The sequence below is a fragment of the Elephas maximus genome, chromosome 14 (assembly GCF_024166365.1).
Source record: "Elephas maximus indicus isolate mEleMax1 chromosome 14, mEleMax1 primary haplotype, whole genome shotgun sequence".
Lineage (NCBI taxonomy): Eukaryota > Metazoa > Chordata > Mammalia > Proboscidea > Elephantidae > Elephas > Elephas maximus.
The window spans coordinates 24440924-24461996 of NC_064832.1; the positions used below are offsets into that span (position 1 = coordinate 24440924).

Sequence of the window (21073 nt, forward strand, 5' to 3'; positions counted from 1 at the left end):
GACTGAGACTAGAAGGACCCCGGTGGTCATGGCCCCCAGACTTTCTTTTGGCCCAGGACATGAAACATTCCTGAAGCCAACTCTTCAGACATGGATTGGACTGGACAGTGGGTTGGAGAGGGATGCTGGTGAGGAGTGAGCTTCTTGGATCAGGTGGACACTTGAGACTATGTTGGCATTTCCTGCCTGGAGGGGAGATGAGACGGTGGAAGGGGTTAGAAGCTGGTGAAATGGACATGAAAAGAGAGAGTGGAGGGAGAGAGCGGGCTGTCTCATTAGGGGGAGAGTAATTGGGAGTGTGTAGCAAGATGTATATGGGTTTTTGTGTGAGAGACTGACTTGATTTGTAAACTTTCACTTAAAGCACAATAAAAATTAAAAAAAAAAACAAACAAACAACTCACCATGACCAAGTGGGATTTATACCAGGTATGCAGGGATGGTTCAACATTAGAAAAACAATTAATGTAATCCATCATATAAATAAAAAGTCAAGAATAGGTTGATTGTTACCAAAGACAGTACAGGGAGGGAGGGATAATCACTAACTAGACAGCAGACAAGTGTTAATTCTGGTGAGGGGTAAGACAATACACAATGTGGGGAAAGTCAGCACAACATGACCAAGGCAAAATAAGACACGGAAGAGGTACACAAGAGTAAAGAGCAGCAATGGTACATGTTATGACACGTTCAATCCTCCAACCATAGTAATTACAATCAATGGTTTGGGAGTGGATACATGGGCTAATATGTATGATAAATATGTGAGGGGTTATACAGGAGTATGCTCAAGTACATATATAGGTATGGTTGTGTTTTTTCTACATACATATTTGTAAATGCTTCACGTATACTCATATGTATAATAGAGCATATAGGGTGCACAGCTACAGAAACTACTTAGAAATCAGCACTGAACCACTGGACATGAAGGCTAAGGACCACAGTCTCAGGAGACATCTAGGTCAATTAGCAAAACACAGTTCATAAGGATAACGTCCTACATCCTAGCCTGGTGAGTAGCTTCTGGAGTCTTAAAAACTTGTGAGTGCTATCTAAGAAGCAACTATTGGTCTCTTCCCACCAGGAACAAAGGAGAATGAAGAAAACCCAAGTCCCAATGAAGCAATGAATCCAAAAGACTAACCAAAACCAAAAAACCAAACCCACTGCCTTTGAGTTGATTCTGACTCATAGTGACCCTATAGGACAGTAGCAGAACCGCCGCATAGGGTTTCCAAGAAGCAGCTGGTGGATTCAAACTGACAGCCTTTTGGTTAAGTGGCTGGATGCTTAACCACTGTACCACTAGGACTCCAGATGGTACCCAGCTACCACTGTTGACTGCTCTGACCGGGATCACGATAGACGCTCCTGGGCAGAATGGGTAAAAATGTAGAACAAAATTAAAAAAAAAAAAGACCAGACTTACTGGTCTGATAGAGTTTGGAGGAACCCATCAGGGTATTGGCCAGGACAAGCTTCTAACTTGAAACTATGGACACTCTCAGATGCCATCTTTAATTAAGTCAGACAATAGATGGGGCTATGAAATCAACAATAACATCCCTTAAGAATGTGTTCCTTAGAACAATCAGCTATATGGGACCAAAAGGGCAACATTTGCCCAAAACCAAAGATGAGCAGGCAGGGAAACTAGATGAATGGAAATGGGGAACGCAGGGAGAAATGGGGAGAGTGCTGACATATTGTGGGGATTGCTGACATATTGTGGGGATTGCAGCCAATGTCTCAAGACAATTTGTGAAAGAATCAATGATTGGAAAATTAACTTGCTATGTAAACTTCACCTCAAGCTTGGAAAAGAAAAAACCAACATTCAGCCTCTTTATAACAAAAAATAAAATGGAAACACTTCAAAAATAAATAAAAATAAAAGCCTCTATTTTATGTAGGGCAGTTCTACTCTGTCACTTAGGGTCTCTATGAGTTGAAAACAACTAGACCGCACCTAACAACAACATTTTATGCTAGCCTGAGACAGGAAACCAAGCCCAAAAAACTCCACTGGACTTCACCTGCGGTACCTATATATAAATTTGGGCGAGGTCCTCTCTTCTCCAGATCTGCACCTTAAAGTTTTAACCGAACCATGTCTCCACAGGGCTGAAACAAAACCCAAGATATTCTTAACAGAGAAACCAGGCTGAGATAACATAATTCTAAAAAAAACTTGTTAAAAACATTTTTAAGCTTACAATTTTGTGAAACTATTTCTATTCTCATTGTTCATATTAAAGAAATAATAAAACTCCATTAGACTAAAAGACTAGACATTAATGCCTGTTTGTCTCCTCGGAATAGTTAATACTCACAAAGGTTTGCATAGATATTCTCATTACCGCTGTTAACAAAGAGGAAACTGAAGCACAGTATGTACAATACAGGCTGTCACGCTACTGAGTTGGTTTCACAGTTGGGTTTCAATGTCTTAGTGGAAGAAACTGCTCCAAAGGCAGACTGTGTTGCATCTCACGCTGCAGCGTAAAGCAGCACAGGTCATTTTGCTGGGGCCCACCAAGTGTGGACAGGAAGGGGAGCAGGGACCTGCTGGCCCCACCCCTACACACCTGTCAGAGCAGCCTGGGCACCTCTTCCCCTGGGGAGGTCTGACAACCATTGGGGTTCTGAATGAGATCAGCCATTAGACACTACAAACCTGTCCCTCATGATCTACACGCGTTCCAGGAAGCAGTCGTCCTGGAGCGCTCTGTAGTCTACAGAGCCTTTTCACAAGCAGCTGCTGATCTATATACACAAGTGGTGTGTTTTGAGGGTTTCCCTGCACAATGCTTGTTTGGAGATCTAGAAGTTTCCCACAGAAGTGATGCCACTGGGTTAAAGTTTGTTTTCGGAAGCCAGAAATTTATTTAATCTGTTTTTGGTAACCCATCAAAATACCCCAACAAGAGGTGCTGGGGATATGTGTAGGAGAAATAAACGTAAGTAAATAATTTTAAAAAAAAGCAACTTGCATTTTAACTAACAATTATAATTTATATTTGAACTATGTAGTTTTTATTTTTTTAAAGGATTCTTTTATTTCTGAATAACTGAAATGAGTGTTAAGGAAAATTCATCTCGAACTTGTTTATGGAACTCTTTTTTTTTTAATTAATTTTTATTAAGATTCAAGTGAACATTTACCATTCCAATCAGTCTGTCACATGTAAGTTTACATACATCTTACTCCCTTCTCCCACTTGCTCTCCCCCCCTATTGAGTCAGCCCTTTCAGTCTCTCGTTTCGTGCCAATTTTGCCGTCTTCCCTCTCTCTCTATCTTCCCATCCCCCCTCCAGTCAAGAGTTGCCAACACACTCTCCCGTGTCCACCTGATTTAATTAGCTCACTCTTTATCAGCATCTCTCTCCCCCCCGCTGACCAGTCCTTTTCATGCCTGATAAGTTGTCTTCGGGGATGGTTCCTGTCCTGTGCCATCAGAAGTTCTGGGGAGCATTGTCTCTGGGATTCCTCTAGTCGCAGTCATACCATTAGGTATGGTCTTTTTATGAGAAATTGGGGTCTGCATCCCACTGATCTCCTGCTCCCTCAGGGGTTCTCTGTTGTGCTCCCTGACAGGGCAGACATGGATTGTGGCCGGGCACCAACTAGTTCTTCTGGTCTCAGGATAATGTAGGTCTCTGGTTCATGTGGCCCTTTCTGTCTCTTGGGTTCTTAGTTGTCGTGTGACCTTGGTGTTCTTCCTTTGCCTTTGCTCCAGGTGGGTTGAGACCAAATGATGTATCTTAGATGGCCGTTTGTTGGCATTTAGGACCCCAGACGCCACAATTCAAAGTGGGATGCAGAATGTTTTCATAATAGAATTATTTTGCCCATTGACTTAGAAGTCCCCTCAAACCATGTTCCCCAGACCCCAGCCCCTGCTCCGATGACCTTTGAAGCTTTCATTTTATCCCGGAAACCTCTTTGCTTTTAGTCCAGTCCAATTAGGCTGACCTTCCTTGTATTGAGTGTTGTCTTTCCCTTCACCCAAAGCAGTTCTTATCTACTGATTGATCAATAAAAAACCCTCTCTCTCCCTCCCTCCCTCCCTCCCCCCTTTGTAACCACAAAAGTATGTGTTTTTCTCAGTTTTTTCTATTTCTCAAGATCTTATAATAGTGGTCTTATACAATATTTGTCCTTTTTCCTCTGACTCATTTCGCTCAGCATAATGCCTTCCAAATTCCTCCATGTTATGAAATGTTTCACAGATTCGTCACTGTTCTTTATCGATGCGTAGTATTCCATTGTGTGAATATACCACAATTTATTTACCCATTCATCCATTGACGGACATCTTGGTTGCTTCCAGCTTTTTGCTATTGTAAACAGAGCTGCAATAAACATGGGTGTGCATATATCTGTTGGTGTGAAGGCTCTTGTATCTCTAGGGTATATTCCGAGGAGTGGGATTTCTGGGTTGTATGGTAGTTCTACCTCTAACTGTTTAAGATAACACCAGATGGATTTCTAAAGTGGTTGTACCATTTTACATTCCCACCAGCAGTGTATAAGAGTTCCAATCTCTCCGCAGCCTCTCCAACATTTATTATTTTGTGTTTTTTGGATTAATGCCAGTCTAGTTGGTGTGAGATGGAATCTCATTGTAGTTTTAATTTGCATTTCTCTAATGGTTTTAATGGCTAATGATCGAGAGCATTTTCTCATGTATCTGTTGGCTGCCTGAATATCTTCTTTAGCGAAATGTGTGTTCATATCCTTTGCCCACTTCTTGATTGGGTTGTTTGTCTTTTTGTGGTTGAGTTTTGACAGAATCATGTAGATTTTAGAGATCAGGCGCTGGTCTGAGATGTCATAGCTGAATATTCTTTCCCAGTCTGTAGGTGGTCTTTTTACTCTTTTGGTGAAGTCTTTAGATGAGCATACGTGTTTGATTTTTAGGAGCTCCCAGTTATCGGGTTTCTCTTCGTCATTTTTGGTAATGTTTTGTATTCTGTTTATGCTTTGTATTAGGGCTCCTAGGGTTGTCCCTATTTTTTCTTCCATGATCTTTATCGTTTTAGTCTTTATGTGTAGGTCTTTGATCCACTTGGAGTTAGTTTTTGTGCATGGTGTGAGGTATGGGTCCTGTTTCATTCTTTTGCAAATGGATATCCATTTATGCCAGCACCATTTGTTAAAAAGACTATCATTTCCCCAATTGACTGACACTGGTCCTTTGTCAAATATCCGCTGCTCATACTTGGATGGATTTATATCTGGGTTCTCAATTCTGTTCCATTGGTCTATGTGCCTGTTGTTGTACCAGTCCCAGGCCGTTTTGACTACTGTAGCTGTATAATAGGTTCTGAAATCAGGTAGAGTGAGGCCTCCCACTTTCTTCTTCTTTTTCAGTAATGCTTTGCTTATCCGGGGCTTCTTTCCCTTCCATATGAAATTAGTGATTTGTTTCTCTATCCCCTTAAAATATGACATTGGTATTTGGATTGGAAGTGCATTATATGTATAGATGGCTTTTGGTAGAATAGACATTTTTACTATGTTAAGTCTTCCTATCCATGAGCAAGGTATGTTTTTCCACTTAAGTATGTCCTTTTGAATTTCTTGTAGTAGAGCTTTGTAGTTTTCCTTGTATAGGTCTTTTACATCCTTGGTAAGATTTATTCCTAAGTATTTTATCTTCTTGGGGGCTACTGTGAATGGTATTGATTTGGTTATTTCCTCTTCGGTGTTCTTTTTGTTGATGTAGAGGAATCCAAGTGATTTTTGTATGTTTATTTTATAACCTGAGACTCTTCCAAACTCTTCTATTAGTTTCAGTAGTTTTCTGGAGGATTCCTTAGGGTTTTCCATGTATACGATCATGTCATCTGCAAACAGTGATAGCTTTACTTCCTCCTTGCCAATCTGGATACCCTTTATTTCTTTGTCTAGCCTAATTGCCCTGGCTAGGACTTCCAGCACGATGTTGAATAAGAGCGGTGATAAAGGGCATCCTTGTCTGGTTCCCGTTCTCAAGGGAAATGCTTTCAGGTTCTCTCCATTTAGAGTGATATTGGCTGTTGGCTTTGCATAGATGCCCTTTATTATGTTGAGGAATTTTCCTTCAATTCCTATTTTGGTAAGAGTTTTTATCATAAATTGGTGTTGAACTTTGTCAAATGCCTTTTCTGCATCTATTGATAAGATCATGTGGTTTTTATCTTTTGTTTTATTTATGTGATGGATTACATTAATGGTCTTTCTGATATTAAACCAGCCTTGCATACCTGGTATAAATCCCACTTGATCAGGGTGAATTATTTTTTTGATGTGTTGTTGGATTCTTTTGGCTAGAATTTTGTTGAGGATTTTTGCATCTATGTTCATGAGGGATATAGGTCTATAATTTTCTTTTTTTGTAATGTCTTTACCTGGTTTTGGTATCAGGGAGATGGTACCTTCATAGAATGAGTTGGGTAGTATTCCGTCTTTTTCTATGCTTTGAAATACCTTCAGTAGTAGTGGTGTTAAGTCTTCTCTGAAGGTTTGGTAGAACTCTGCAGTGAAGCTGTCTGGGCCAGGACTTTTTTTTGTTGGAAGTTTTTTGATTACCGTTTCAATCTCTTTTTTTGTTATGGGTCTATTTAGTTGCTCTACTTCTGAATGTGTTAGTTTAGGTAGGTAGTATTTTTCCAAGAATTTATCCATTTCTTCTAGGTTTTCAAATTTGTTAGAGTACAATTTTACGTAGTAATCTGAAATGATTCTTTTAATTTCATTTGGTTCTGTTGTGATGTGGTCCTTCTCGTTTCTTATTCGGGTTATTTGTTTGCTTTCCTATTTTTTTTTAGTCAGTCTAGCCAATGGTTTATCAATTTTGTTAATTTTTTCAAAGAACCAGCTTTTGGCTTTGTTAATTCTTTCAATTGTTTTTCTGTTCTCTAATTCATTTAGTTCAGCTCTAATTTTTATTATTTGTTTTCTTCTGGTGCCTGATGGGTTCTTTTGTTGCTCACTTTCTATTTGTTCAAGTTGTCGGGACAGTTCTCTGATTTTGGCTCTTTCTTCTTTTTGTATGTGTGCATTTATCGATATAAATTGGCCTCTGAGCACTGCTTTTGCTGTGTCCCAGAGGTTTTGATAGGAAGTATTTTCATTCTCGTTGCTTTCTAAGAATTTCCTTATTCCCTCCTTGATGTCTTCTATAACCCAGTCTTTTTTCAGGAGGGTATTGTTCATTTTCCAGGTATTTGATTTCTTTTCCCTAGTTTTTCTGTTACTGATTTCTAGCTTCATTGCCTTGTGGTCTGAGAAGATGCTTTGGAATATTTTGATGTTTAGGATTCTGCAAAGGTTTGTTTTATGACCTAATATGTGGTCTATTCTAGAGAATGTTCCATGTGCACTAGAAAAAAAAGTATATTTTGCAGCAGTTGGGTGGAGAGTTCTGTATAAGTCAATGAGGTCAAGTTGATTGATTGTTGTAAGCAGGTCTTCCGTGTCTCTATTGAGCTTCTTAGTGGATGTCCTGTCCTTCTCCGAAAGTGGTGTGTTGAAGTCTCCTACTATAAATGTGGAGGTATCTATCTCACTTTTCAATTCTGTTAAAATTTGATTTATGTATCTTGCAGCCCTGTCATTGGGTGCATAAATATTTAATATGGTTGTGTCTTCCTGATCAATTGTCCCTTTTATCATTATATAGTGTCCTTCTTTATCCTTTGTGGTGGATTTAAGTCTAAAGTCTATTTTGTCAGAAATTAATATTGCTACTGCTCTTCTTTTTTGCTTATTATTTGCTTGATATATATTTTTTCCATGCTTTGAGTTTTAGTTTGTTTGTATCTCTAAGTCTAAGGTGTGTCTCTTGTAGGCAGCATATAGATGGATCGTGTTTCTTTATCCAGTCCGTGACTCTCTGTCTCTTTATTGGTGCATTTAGTCCATTTACATTCAGTGTAATTATAGATAAATAAGTTATTAGTGCTGTCACTTTGATGCCTTTTCATGTGTGTTGTTGGCCATTTCATTTTTCCACATACTTTTTTGTGCTGAGACGTTTTTCTTAGTAGATTGTGAGATCCTCATTTTCATAATGTTTAACTTTATGTTAGTTGAGTCGTTACGTATTTCTTGGCTTTTTTCTTGAGTTATGGAATTGATATTCCTTTTTGTGGTTACCTTATTATTTACCCCTATTTTTCTAAGTAAAAACCTAACTTGTATCGTTCTATATCGCCTTGTATCACTCTCCATCTGGCAGTTCAATGCCTCCTATATTTAGTCCCTCTTTTTGATTGTGATCATTTATCTATTGATTTCCATGATTCCCTGTTATGTGTATTATTTTGTTTATTTATTTATTTTTTAGTATTAATCTTAATTTGTTTGTTTTTGTGCTTTCCCTATTTGAGTTGCGTTGATATCAGGATGTTCTGTTTTGTGACCTTGTATTGTGCTGGAACCTGATATTATTGGTCGTCAGGCCAAACAATCTCCTTTAGCATTTCTTGTAGTCTTGGTTTAGTTTTTGCAAATTCTCTAAACTTGTGTTTATCTGTAAATATCTTAATTTCTCCTTCATATTTCAGGGAGAGTTTTGCTGGATATATGATCCTTGGTTGGCAGTTTTTCTCCTTCAGTGCTCTGTATACGTCATCCCATTCCCTTCTTGCCTGCATGGTTTCTGCTGAGTAGTCTGAACTTATTCTTATTGATTCTCCCTTGAAGAAAACCTTTGTTTTCTCCCTGGCTGCTTTTAAAATTTTCTGTTTGTCTTTGGTTTTGGCAAGTTTGATGATAATATGTCTTGGTGTTTTCCTTTTGGATCAATCTTAAATGGGGTTCGATGAGCATCTTGGATAGATATCCTTTCGTCTTTCATGATGTCAGGGAAGTTTTGTGTCAGGAGTTCTTCAACTATTTTCTCTGTGTTTTCTGTCCCCCCTCCCTGCTCTGGGACTCCAATCACCCGCAGGTTATCCTTCTTGATAGAGTCCCACATGATTCTTAGGGTTTCTTCATTTTTTTAAATTCTTTTATCTGATTTTTTTTCAGCTATGTTGGTGTTGATTCCCTGGTCCTCCAGAAGTCCCAGTCTACATTCTAATTGCTCGAATCTGCTCCTCTGACTTCCTATTGCGCTGTCTAATTCTGTAATTTTATTGTTAATCTTTTGGATTTCTACATGTTGTCTCTCTATGGATTCTTGCAACTTATTAATTTTTCCACTATGTTCTTGAATAATCTTTTTGAGTTCTTCAACAGTTTCATCAGTGTGCTCCTTGGCTTTTTCCGCAGTTATCCTAATTTCATTTGTGATATCTTTAAGCATTCTGTAAATTAGTTTTTTATATCCTGTATCTGATAATTCCAGGATTGTATCTTCATTTGGGAAAGATTTTGATTCTTTTGTTTGGGGGGTTGGAGAAGCTGTCATGGTCTGTTTCTTTATGTGGTTTGATATGGACTGCTGTCTCCGAGCCATCACTGGGAAACTAGTTTTTCCAGGTAATCAGCTAAAAAAAAATGCAGTCAGATCGCTATCTGAATTCTCCCTCTGGCTCAGGGTATTCGGATGTTAATGGAGCCGCCTGGGGAGGGTGGGGGAGGGATCAGACAGCTAGGAGTGTAGCACCACAGAATATAGAGCTGATCCCCGCGTTCATGCTCCGCCCGCGTCCGCCAAAAACCCGGCGGGACGGCTCCCCGGCTGGGACGCTGCTCTCCCCTCTCCAAGACCAGTCACTTCCGGGGACTTCTCCCTCTGATGCGCCGCACCGCACGCGCGAACTGGGTGGGCGTCCCCTGCACGAACGTCTGGGCCCCCCCCCGGGGTCGCTTTAGGGAAATATAGCTGATCCCCATGTTCGCGCCACGCCCGCTTCCCCCCAACTCCCGGCGGGACGGCTCCCCGGCTGGGACGCTGCTCTCCCCACTCCAAGATCTGTCACTGCCTCCCGGGTGCTTCTCCTACCGGCTGCGCCGCTACGCCGCCCGCGCCAACCCGCTAGACTCCCTCCCGGGATGGGTTTGGGGGGGTAGGGCTGGGCCCCTTGTCTGTGCCGGCTGCCCCTCTGGGCTCTGCCCCAGATCGGGCTGCAAAGGTCACCTGCCTGGTACGCTGGCTCCTAGTTCTGAAAACGATCGCTGTCTGCCCGTATTTGTTCGTTCTCCGTCTCTAAGTCTGTGTTTGTTGTTCAGAGTTCGTAGATTGTTATGTATGTGATCGATTCACTTGTTTTTCCGAGTCTTTGTTGCAAGAGGGATCCGCGGTAGCGTCCACCTAGTCCGCCATCTTGGCCCCGCCTCCGGAACTCTTTGGAAGGCTAAAAAACCTCGATTGTCTGGTTGGGTGCCAGCGCTGGCCCTACCCAGGAGGCAACTCAGGCCTCATCGTGTCCCATAATCTTGCTGGTAGAAGAGGGGCATAGAGTTTTGCTTTCAGGGTTCAGAAGCATTTCCCCCTTGCTGCATCTCTGGCAGTGAGAGCTGTGCACCCCATCCCCTCTACACAGACACCTTGGGTCCCACTGCCCCCTGATGGGGGCAGAATGCAGGGGAAGCCAGATGGGTGATGGGGAAGCTGAAAGGTAAGCCTTAAGGCTGGTTCCTCTCACGCTCTTTCTTTTCTTTCTCAAGTCCCAGAAATGGACGGTGATGCATCTGACCAACTTTCCTGCATCCCTGGATGTGGTGGAACCCAGTCATGATTTTATCTCTCTCCTTACATTCTGGAAGTAGGCAAACAGTTAGTTCTTCTGATATTTTAAGAATTTTAATTATTCGTAATAACTGGTAACAGCCAGGAGGACTGAAAGACCCCCCTATTCATAAGCCCAGCTTTCTCCCAGCCCTTTCCATTTTCAAATAGATTCAGGTAGGGAGGCTAAGGTGGGCTTAAGTGCTGTCCTTTAGGAAACTTTCGCTGGCCCTAGGCTGGGCTGTGTGCCCAGAGCACAGCAGACAGTCCTTTATCTGTGTGCTCAGGCCTCTCCTCTGCCTCCTTATGGGCAAGGCCTCCTTATGGCAACTCCTCCTTATGGGCAAGGAAGCATCAGCACAGGGCCCACCCAAAGCACGTATTCAATAGATATGTGTAAAAAGAACCAGTGGGTGACAAATAAAGTAAAATTCACTTGCAGTACAGATATTTAAGACATGTGGATGGAGATTTTGGGGGAAAAAGGGTTGCTGGTGGGAGTGGGAGGGAAAAGGGATGAGCAGAAAGGGGTCTCTGAGAAAATGGTATGGGATCTGGGGATGCCTCCACCAAAGAGCCCTGAACTAGAGGTGAGTGCGAGAAAGAAGTAGCTTCAAGGGTGCACAGCCCCCTCTTCTCTCCTCCGTCAGAGGTTCTACCCTGGAAGTCCACTCTGGGTGAGGCCAGAGGAGCAATGAGAAGAGGAAAAGAGGGAAGGGAATGGAGCGGCTCAAATTGGTTATGTCTGTAAAGGCAAGACAAGAGTTGGGAAAGGGAAAAGGGGAAGGAAGCATAAGAGTTGACAATATGGCCATAGGATCACTGAGCTAATGGACAATTCCAGGCGTGGAGACAGTTAATATGTGAGGATACATAAAAAGACAGCTATGAGTTGGGACTGTCTGTGTATACAGATATGAACAAAACCTTCCTGCCCAATTCTTCAGTTATAGCTAAAGCACTTACCATGAATTGAATGAATAACAATGCATTTTACAAAGAGGATTTTGCTTGGAGGAAGAGCCCAGTGGTAGACATTTTTCACTTCGGCAAAATATCCAACATACCTATTCTGAAAAATAATAGAAGCCTTGATTTAAGTGGAGATAATTTTTTTTAAAGTCTAATGTTAGCATTGCTGATTTTTTTTTTTTTTTTACTTATAGCTGGTTTAGGACAGTAATTAATTAAGGAAACATTTACTGGGTGTCCATTATATACCTAGGCATTTTTATGTATCTTGCTTCACAGTTACCTTGAAAAAAAAATGAACTAATTGTTGTGGGGGATGTAGCAAATAAGGAGGCAAGTCTTGCCTGCAAGCTGTTGATGATTGAGAGGGCAACGAACTAAACAAGCAACAAAACAGCTACAACCACAGTACAGCAAGATGCAGCTAATGCAACTCGGAAAGTCTGGATATGGGGGTGGAAGCTTAAGTGACTGAGTTTGGTAGACACACAGAGTAGCCTCCTAGGCATGGAGAGCAGCGTATGTGAAAACTCAAGAGGAAGATCTCTACAAGTCATTAGTATATTACATGCCACTTTATTACATGAAAAAGCTAAGAGCTTCTTCAGTCTCCATTTCCCTAATGCTATTTTCACAAGGAAGCCCTGGAATGCTCTCAGCCTCTTCTATGGCAAGCCAATCACCAGGGCTCTCCTCGAATCTTTCTTCTCCTCACCAGAACTCTAACACTGAATCCAGTGGACTTAAAAGTTCGCAGTTTCTTCCTCACTTGTTGGGCAGTGTTAATAAATTTAATTGCCATGCTTTCCATTGGAACGTGCTGGTCATGAGACAGGCCCGTGCAAGTTCTTAATTCAGTGGTGGATGAAATGTGGTTTGTGTAATGGCCCACAACGCAAGGCTAGAATGTGATGGTATCTGAGAACTACCACCTCACACAGGGGACTCCGCAGTGGGACCTTGCCAACAGGGCTCTCAAGCTTGAAGATGAGCCCTTACCTGCTAACCCAGTGAATCAAAAGAGATGAAATTGTAACCTACAATGTGCCTGTTCTGGTCTAAGGCTAGGGAAACTTGAATGACCTGGTCTAAAGCTAGGGAAACTTGAATGACCACAAAAGAAACAGGAAGGGGAGATGTACACGGAGACTCATCGAAGGAGCTACACCTAACATCCCCTTGGCTTCTGCCACTAGTTCTCCACCTCCCACTAAAGGCCTGTAACCCCATCATGGCCCTCAAGCTGCTTTTGTTCCCACCCTTCATTCTCCTACAGCCTAAAACAACAAGGGCTTGTAGAAGAATTTAATAAAACTGACACCTATGTTAAGAGCTAATGCGGGCTACGGCTGCTAACCAAAAGGTCAGCAGTTTGAATCCACCCGCCACTCCCTTGAAACCCTATGTAGCAGCTCTACTCTGTCCTGTAGGGTTGCTATGAGTCAGAATTGACTCGATGGCAACAGGTTTGGTGTTTTGGTTTTGGACACATTTTTAGCAAGTACTCTGTACAAACAAAGAAGTACTATACTAAGCCCTTTGGGATGCAAAATGTACAAAGATTGGTAAATGTGGTTCTTGCTCTCAGAAACAGTAGAGACGTTATGACTTTAAATGGCTAAACAATAATGTAAAGTGACTTAAGTCTCTAAAAGAAACACAAAGTGCTGTGAGAATTGAGAAAGCAAGACTACTTCAGGCTGGGAAAGGAAAGGGATACCAGGACAAGGAACCCACATGAGCAATAGCAGGTGGGTACGAAGCGTTGACAGGCTCAGGAGAACAGCAAATACTACAGATGTGTTAACATTAGAGTGTGGGATATGTGGTTGCAAATAGTGGAAGAAAAGGTTGGAAAATCAAATGGTAGAAAACTCTGAGTGCCAGGTTAACACATTTGGATTTGTTTACATTGGCAGTGGGGACCATTACAGTTTTTGAGCATGGAGATAGCACAATTAGAGCTGCGCTTCAGGAAGTTTCTGAGTTTGTGTATTAATTTTAGCTTATAGCTTATGGTTATCTTTTTTTTTTTATGGCTTATGGTTATCTTTTTTTTTTTGCTTGGATGTGGTGAATAAGTATCAGTGGCTAACACTGAGTTTTTTAGCATCAAACTGTAAAGATTTATGGCCAGTAGTTAGAGTGGCCTGCTAACAAGGTCAAGGGTTAATTCTCTCTTCAATTCCTGTCAGGGGAAATAATGGGATTCAGAGTATGACAACTTCCATTTGAATTCTTGGTTCAAAAAGTTAATTTCTCTGAACCTTGATTTGTAAAATGGGAATCATAATGGCACCTACTCTTAGGGTTGTTGAGAATATTAAATAAGATAATGAACATAAAGCCCTTAGCATAGTTCAGCAAAGTCTAGAATATTGTAAGCTCTAAAGGATAAATGTCCTGATTTCTTTAATCAACAAATAATTAGGAATAAAAAAAGAGGTGGAAGCTTATAAATTAATAGAGTAAGACTCTTAAGTAAGAGACATAGCATCAAATGAACTACGTGGACCTTGTTGGATCTTGATGGAGATAAACCAAATTCTAAAAATTTTAAATTTAAAGACAATTATGGAAATGTAAACATGTATTAGACATTTGATATTATTAAGGTGCTATTAAGGTATGTTTAGGTATAGTATGTGGTATTAAGGTTATGTTTCTTTTTTAAGAGTCTTTATCTCAGATGTCCTGCTGAACTACTTGTGGTATAAAAGATAATATAACTAAGATTTGCTTCAAAACAATTCAGATTTAGGGGAGTGGCCAGTTGGGAGGGTGAGGAAAGCAGGAAGCCATGGCTGGCTATGTGCTGAAATGATCATTGAAACTGCGTGGTGAGTATAAGGGGATTTATTGTACGATTCTCTGGACTTTTGTATGTTTGAAAATTTCCATAATAAATCATTTTTAAAAGGTAAAAATAAGGTAGAAGTATATATTTCACAGACTGAAATAATATATGTAAAAGTGCACTAGTGCCTGGTATACAACAGGTTCTTGAAAAAAATGCTAATTTGCTCCTTCCTTTCACTTTCAAATGTTATGCGCAGGTTGAATGGACCCAGTAGGGGTTTGTGAAAGATTTGGTTCCTCTCTACAGGGAAATAAAAGGTTGGTGACTTTAGATAATCTCCAGAGGTCTGGAATCTTAGGGCTTAGACTTCCCTACTTGAGGAAGATAATCAGCTCAGGAGCTCTGTACACAATAACCAACAGAAAATGGAATGCAGAAAGCTCTGGGGAGAACCCAATGCTTCCCAAAACAAGCAGCCCCCAAGGTGCGGCTCTCAGGCTCTGGGAGGGATCAAGGCTACTTGGCCTGTCACAGGTCACCCAGCTGCCACCGCCTGGTCACCACGGGAGAAGAGTCTAAGATGAAACCAAATGATAAGTACCACTCTCAGCCCACTCCCCCAAAGAACCATATCCCTCCCTTTTTAAAAGAAAACTTACCTGGGAAGGTGTTTCTACTCCCTGAAATTTAGAGCTAGTGGTTTTATCTGTTCGGCGTTCTCCAAAATAATAAAGGCTTTCCTACAGAAAAGGGAAAGTCCAACCATGGTTCATCTGCACTCTTCCCTGCCCTATGTAAGGCAGCATTCTTAAAGTTTTTAAGGGCACATAATTTCCTTAAGTTAGTGGTTTTTGGGCAGAAGCTACCCAAAATAACAAAATTAACAAAGCCACATTATAAACTGCTGTCAGGCAAAGATTCATAAAGACATGGAACTTGAGCTCTGGGAAACCGTAAGGACTATCTGGTCCAGCCCTTTTTTTTAACCTTCCTTATGAGAAGACTGAGACCAAAAGAAAACCTAGTGACCTATCATGGGGACATATACAGACAGAACAGGCCCTGGAATATAGATAGGTCTCCTGGCTCTCAGTCTAGGGCTCTAGATCAGTGGCTTTCAAACATTTTATATTTTAAGCTATAATCTACACGTCCACATTAATAAACCTATCAGACAAACATACATACACACATAACTGAAACAAACATTCACAAAACAATACTTACCTTTTGATATTTTCTAATCTATTCATTTTTTAAAAAAAAATGCTGGTCACAACCCAATACATTGATTTTTTTGTTTTTTTCTAATAGATCAGGATTCACAGTTTGTAAAACACTGTCTTAGAGCACCAATTTTCAAAACTTGTGTGTCTCAATTCAGAAAAAAAAAAAGCAAGTGGTGGAATTAAGGGTGCTGGGCATTGGGCATAAGCCATAGCCTTTCTTCTCTAGACCATATCCTGAGTCAGGGACAATATGGCACAAAGGAGACTGAGGACCCTGCTTGTAAAGGTTGAAACAGCCCACTCTGTCTCCTCAGAAGAAGTATATCAAGATTAATTAGATAAATTCTCCAAAGAATCTTGAATATCCTCAGAAGTTCTAGGTAAATAAGAAGCATCATTTTCTAATTCAGAACAAAGCTTGTCCTGAATGTTACTGTTTTTGCATAATCAAAATATGTTAGGTCTATAACCTCTGGAAATTTCTGAGGAGACAGAGTGAGCTGTTTCTACCTTTGAAAGCAGGGTCCTCAGTCTTCTTTCTGCCATGACCCGGGTGAGGTGGCTGAGACATCTTGATTGCTGGGTTTTTTTGCACTTGCATAACTCAGCCTTACTGGCCTCATCCTAATTCCGGCTCTGTCAGATTCTGTTTTTATTGAAAACGTTGATACTGTGTTCATCATGGAGTTTTTGCATTCGTTTTGATTTTTTAAAATATTGTATAAAAATATGACTTATCTTGATTACTCAGATTTTTGGCACTCCCTTCAATTTTGTATGGAGGTAGCTGCCTCCCTCACTTCACCCTAGTGAGAGGTACTAGATCAATTACTAACTAGTGCACGTTAAACAAGTATCAAAACCAGGCTTCCCAATAACTCCCTCCAATTACAATTTCCACTTAAGTACCATGATTCAAAGAATCATCTTAACATCCTACCAGTTGCATCTCAGAACTAGCAAATTCAATGAGCATGAGTCAGAATTTTAGTAACAGCTCTCATACCTCTGCGGTTGTAAATACTTCACTAGCAATGAGGCAGGCACAAACCATGGTTCCAGTTCTCCCTAGAAAAGAAATTAGTTCAAGAAACCATTGTTAAAGTTAGTATTCGTGAAAACCATAAGATACCACTACATACCCACCCAATGTCTAAAAGTAAAAAGACTGATAATTCTAAATGTTGATGAAATATTTTTGGAACTCTTGGAAAATTCATATAGTGCCAGTGGTTCAACTATTCTGGTGAACAGATGGTGTTATGTATTAAAACTCAAGGTTCATTACCCTAAGACATAGCAATTTCAGTCTGAAGCGTATACTCAACAGAAATGAGGGCACAAGTTCCAGAAACATGTATTTCATAGCAGCATTATTTATAATAGCCCAAACTGAAAACAACCCAAAAGTAATTGAAAAAAAGATTCCATTTGCAGTAGCAATGTGTCTAGGAATGAATTTAACAAAAAATGTGTAAGACCATTATGAAGAAAAGCATAAAATGTTATTGAAGGGCAAATTAAAAACAACAACAACAACAAAAAAAAACTAAACCCGTTGTTGTCAAGTTGACCCTGATTCACAGTGACACTCTAGGACAGAGCAGAACTGCCCCATAGGGTTTCCAAGGATCCGCTGGTGGATTCCAACTGCTGACCTTTTGGTTAGCAGCTGTGGCTCTCAACCACTGTGCCACCAGGGCTCTGAAGGGCAGATAAAATTATTCAAATAAAGAGAAAGATATCCCATATACAACTCAATATTTCAAAGCTATCAATTCTTGTAATCTATAAATTCAATGCAGTTCCAATAAAAATTCTGAATATTTTATCGTGAAACTTGATGAAATCATTCTAAAAACTGTACGGAAGAGTAAAGCTCCAAGAAAATCTGGAGCAATTCCAACATTATCAAGACAGAACACGAAGCTGTAGAAACTACAACAAGGCAGTTTGGAGAGCTCAGAAACAGTCCCAGACATTGGTGGACACCTGGTATGTGACTAAGAAAGAATTATAAGTCAATGGAGAATAAATGAGCATGCAACAAAGGGTGTTAGGACAATTGGCTATTCACATGGGAAAAATCCCTCCCACCCCCACATTCCAACTAGATTAAAGATACAAATGTAAAAAAACGAAAAATTTCAATATATTTAGGGGGCTTGAAACTAGTTCTTTAGTAAGACGAAAACTTGATTCTACTCAGTTATAAAAGGCAGTTTGACAGTGTCGTATTGCCCCAGAAATCAATATAAAGCCTGTTTTACAGCCCTCCAAAAGTGTAATTCTTTATATTTGTCAAAAATGCTTAGGTGATTATTAAAAGCCTAAAGCTTGGATAAGAGAAAATCTAATAGAACTTAAATTAGTTGGATTTATAAACTTTTTTTTTTTTAATTGTGCGTCAGGTGAAAGTTTACAGCTCAAGTTAATTTCTTATTCAATAATTTATACACATTGTTTTGTGACATTGGTTGCAATTTCCACAATATGACAGCACACTCCCCCTCTTCACCCTAGGTTCCCTGCGTCCATTCATCCGGTTCCTGTACCTTCCTGCCTTCTCATCCTGATTTTGGACAGGAGCTGCCCATTTGGTCTTGTATATTTGATTGAACTAAGAAGCGCATTCCTCACATGTATTATTTTTTGTTTTACAGGCCTGTCTAATCTTTGTCTGAAAAATGGGCTTCAGGAATGGTTTCAGTTCTGGGTTAACAGAGTGTCTGGGGCCATGGTTTCGGGGGTTCCTCCAGTCTCTGTCAGACCATTAAGTCTAGTCTTTTTATGTGAATTTGAATTCTGTTTTACATTTTTCTCCTGCTCCGTCCAGGACTCTGTTGTGTTCCCTGTCAGGGCAGTCATTTGTGGCAGCCAGGTACCATCTAGTTCTTCTGGTCTCAGGCTGATGGATTCTCTGGTTCATTTGGTCTTTTAGTCCTTTGGGGTAGTATTTTCCTTGTGTCTTTGGTTTTCTTCATTCTTCTTTGCTCCGGGTAGGATGGGACCAATAGGTGTATCTTAGATGGCTGCTCACAAACTTTTAAGACCCCCAGACACTACTCACTAAAGTGGGATGTAGAACATTTTCTTTATAAACTATCATGCCAGTTGACTTAGATGGTCCCTGAAACGATGGTCCCCATGGATTTATGAACTTTTTCTTTCCGCTTTCATTTTACCCCTACCAAAATCAACTTCTTCGTATTGTTACACTATAAAAAAACTAGTACAACTTTTGGTTTTTGAAATAGCATCTGCGTTAGCTTCTTTAACTGTAGATTGTTCTCACGAAGTTTAAGAACAACCTTAAATAAAATAAAAAGTGATCTGACAGTTTCTAAAGTTAAACATGATTTCATTTTGACAGATATAAATTGGCATATAAAAAAATGAAGAAATCCAAATAGTTAATGAACAAGAGAAAATACTCAGTTCTTCGATTATTTTCTTCCTATATTCTTCCCTCTCTCTCCTCCTTCCCTCTCTCTTCCCCTTCCTTCAGTCTTGAAGTTAATATTAATAAATTTTAACAACTATTAATGCTTATTAATAGCAATATGTGTATTGTTGATGCACTTTAAAGCATTCTTCAAATTTCTTTAGAAAAACAAAATTAAAAGAAAAATGCTATTACCTTTTCCCCCCTTACAGTGAATCACTACGATATTTTGGTCATCTTCAGCCATCCACTCATCTACTTCCTTTGTGAACTCCACCATCTCACTGATTGCAAATGGAAGATTTTCAGTTGAATTAAAATAGTTCAAAAAATCAAGGCCCAATGTATGTAGCCCCCTTCTCATGGCCAGCTTAGCATAAAACTTACCTCAGAGAGGGTACATTGTGATCATCAATCATGATTCTACGTACCCTATGATGGAAGTACCGAGGATCATAACCTCTTTCACCTAAAACAAACGATACAAAGGCCTTATCTCTGTACCTGAGAAACAGTAAATGATCAAGTTATGAAGATTTATACTTTTATATTAGAACCTCCCTATTCACCTACAAAAGAAGCTTTTCTGATGGCTCTTCCTGCCCTAAAAGGAAGATAAAGGTCTCAAAAACATAAGGATAGTAGCACTTGTCCATCTCTGGTAATCTTAAAATCACAAGCCCAACATATTTTGCTTTATTTAACAGGCCTCACTTTCAACTCTCTAGAAGACTCCATAAAAATCCATTGCTGTCGAGTCAATTTCAACTCATAGCAACCCTATAGGCCAGAGTAGAACTGCCCAACAGGAGCCGCTGGTGGATTTGAACTGCCAACCTTTTGGTTAGTAGTTGTAGCTCGCTGTAGCTCTTAACCACTGTGCCACCAGGGCTCCTCTTGAAGACTACTCCTTATATTTTTGTAGGATAGTTAGAAACCATGGAGCAGAAGCAAATGTGGCTGACCAAAATGCTTGTCTACCCCCGCTCCCTAAAATGATCTATTTATAAATATACATGTAAAGGTGGGGGGCAGGGGCGAGAAGTAAGCTGAGGTACCTTCTGTTTTCTAGAGTGTGTTTTTCCATATAGGGGCATGTTCTGCTCACAGTCCAACCCTAATTGGTTAGAGAATGCATTTGTTCAATGGTCTGTGTTTCCTTAAAACACAATCTGGCAGGAAAAACAGAGATTTTTCTAAACCTAATACCACTAGAGCAGATTTTCCCTAAAATTGTTCCACCTCCACTCCAGCCTCTTTGACCATGACAGTCTGCTAGCCCCCTTCCCACGGGGCATTCTGCATATTGAACTATCATCTCCTACCAACTGGGGCAATGCAAGATGGGGATTTTTGAATGCATACTCTACTACCACCAAACGCTTGATTCAATGAAATGTAAAAGCTGAATCATCCTCTTAAATGCAGCAATCTGTTTTCTAACTAGAGTAGCAAAATATCTAGTCATGTACATACTGCAGAGATTGTAGATCATATAATGGTCTTGATGTTTGGTATCCAGGAAGCGTACAACTTCCTAAAAAGACAGACACGTATCTTACATATCCACATGGCATCAACATAAGCCATTTCCTAGGAGTAACCTAAAATGGTTATCTAATTCATTTGTCCCTCACTTCGTACCTTCTGGGGTGGTTCAGAGAATATGAGGGTATGTACAGTCCAAGTCATATCTAACCCATGGACAGGTTTTCAAATAGCCCACAAAGTGTGCTTGGCTTCTCTGACTAACTCCATCCTAAATACACACTGGTAAAACTATCAGAGAAGGAAATTAGAAGGCTAACCAGCTTTAAAGAATTTTGTTCCACCTGATTAATTCACAGTAATATACGGTTATTGTTTAGATTTAATCTGAATAAATGTATCTTTTAGATAATTATCTGGATATGACAGTCTACTTAAGCACTATTTAAATGAATAAGCACAAAAA

At 40.1% G+C, this 21073-nt stretch overlaps 1 protein-coding gene across 4 annotated transcripts in view; it reads right to left on the reverse strand.

Annotated features, from left to right (window-relative positions):
• Window positions 1-21073, reverse strand: part of LOC126058277 (phosphatidylinositol 3,4,5-trisphosphate 3-phosphatase TPTE2-like) — a 310242-nt gene that overhangs the window by 26582 nt on the left and 262587 nt on the right. For 2 of the 4 annotated variants that reach the window (XM_049853315.1, XM_049853316.1), the window contains 6 exons: window positions 20596-20656; window positions 19507-19588; window positions 19315-19403; window positions 16681-16742; window positions 15105-15185; window positions 11640-11745 (listed from right to left, as the gene is read on the reverse strand). In XM_049853315.1, coding sequence (XP_049709272.1) covers window positions 11640-11745; window positions 15105-15185; window positions 16681-16742; window positions 19315-19403; window positions 19507-19588; window positions 20596-20656 — 481 coding nt within the window. Of the gene's footprint in view, window positions 1-11639; window positions 11746-15104; window positions 15186-16680; window positions 16743-19314; window positions 19404-19506; window positions 20139-20595; window positions 20657-21073 lie in introns of those variants that run through there. The other 2 variants (XM_049853317.1, XM_049853318.1) reach the window with 2 other exon arrangements.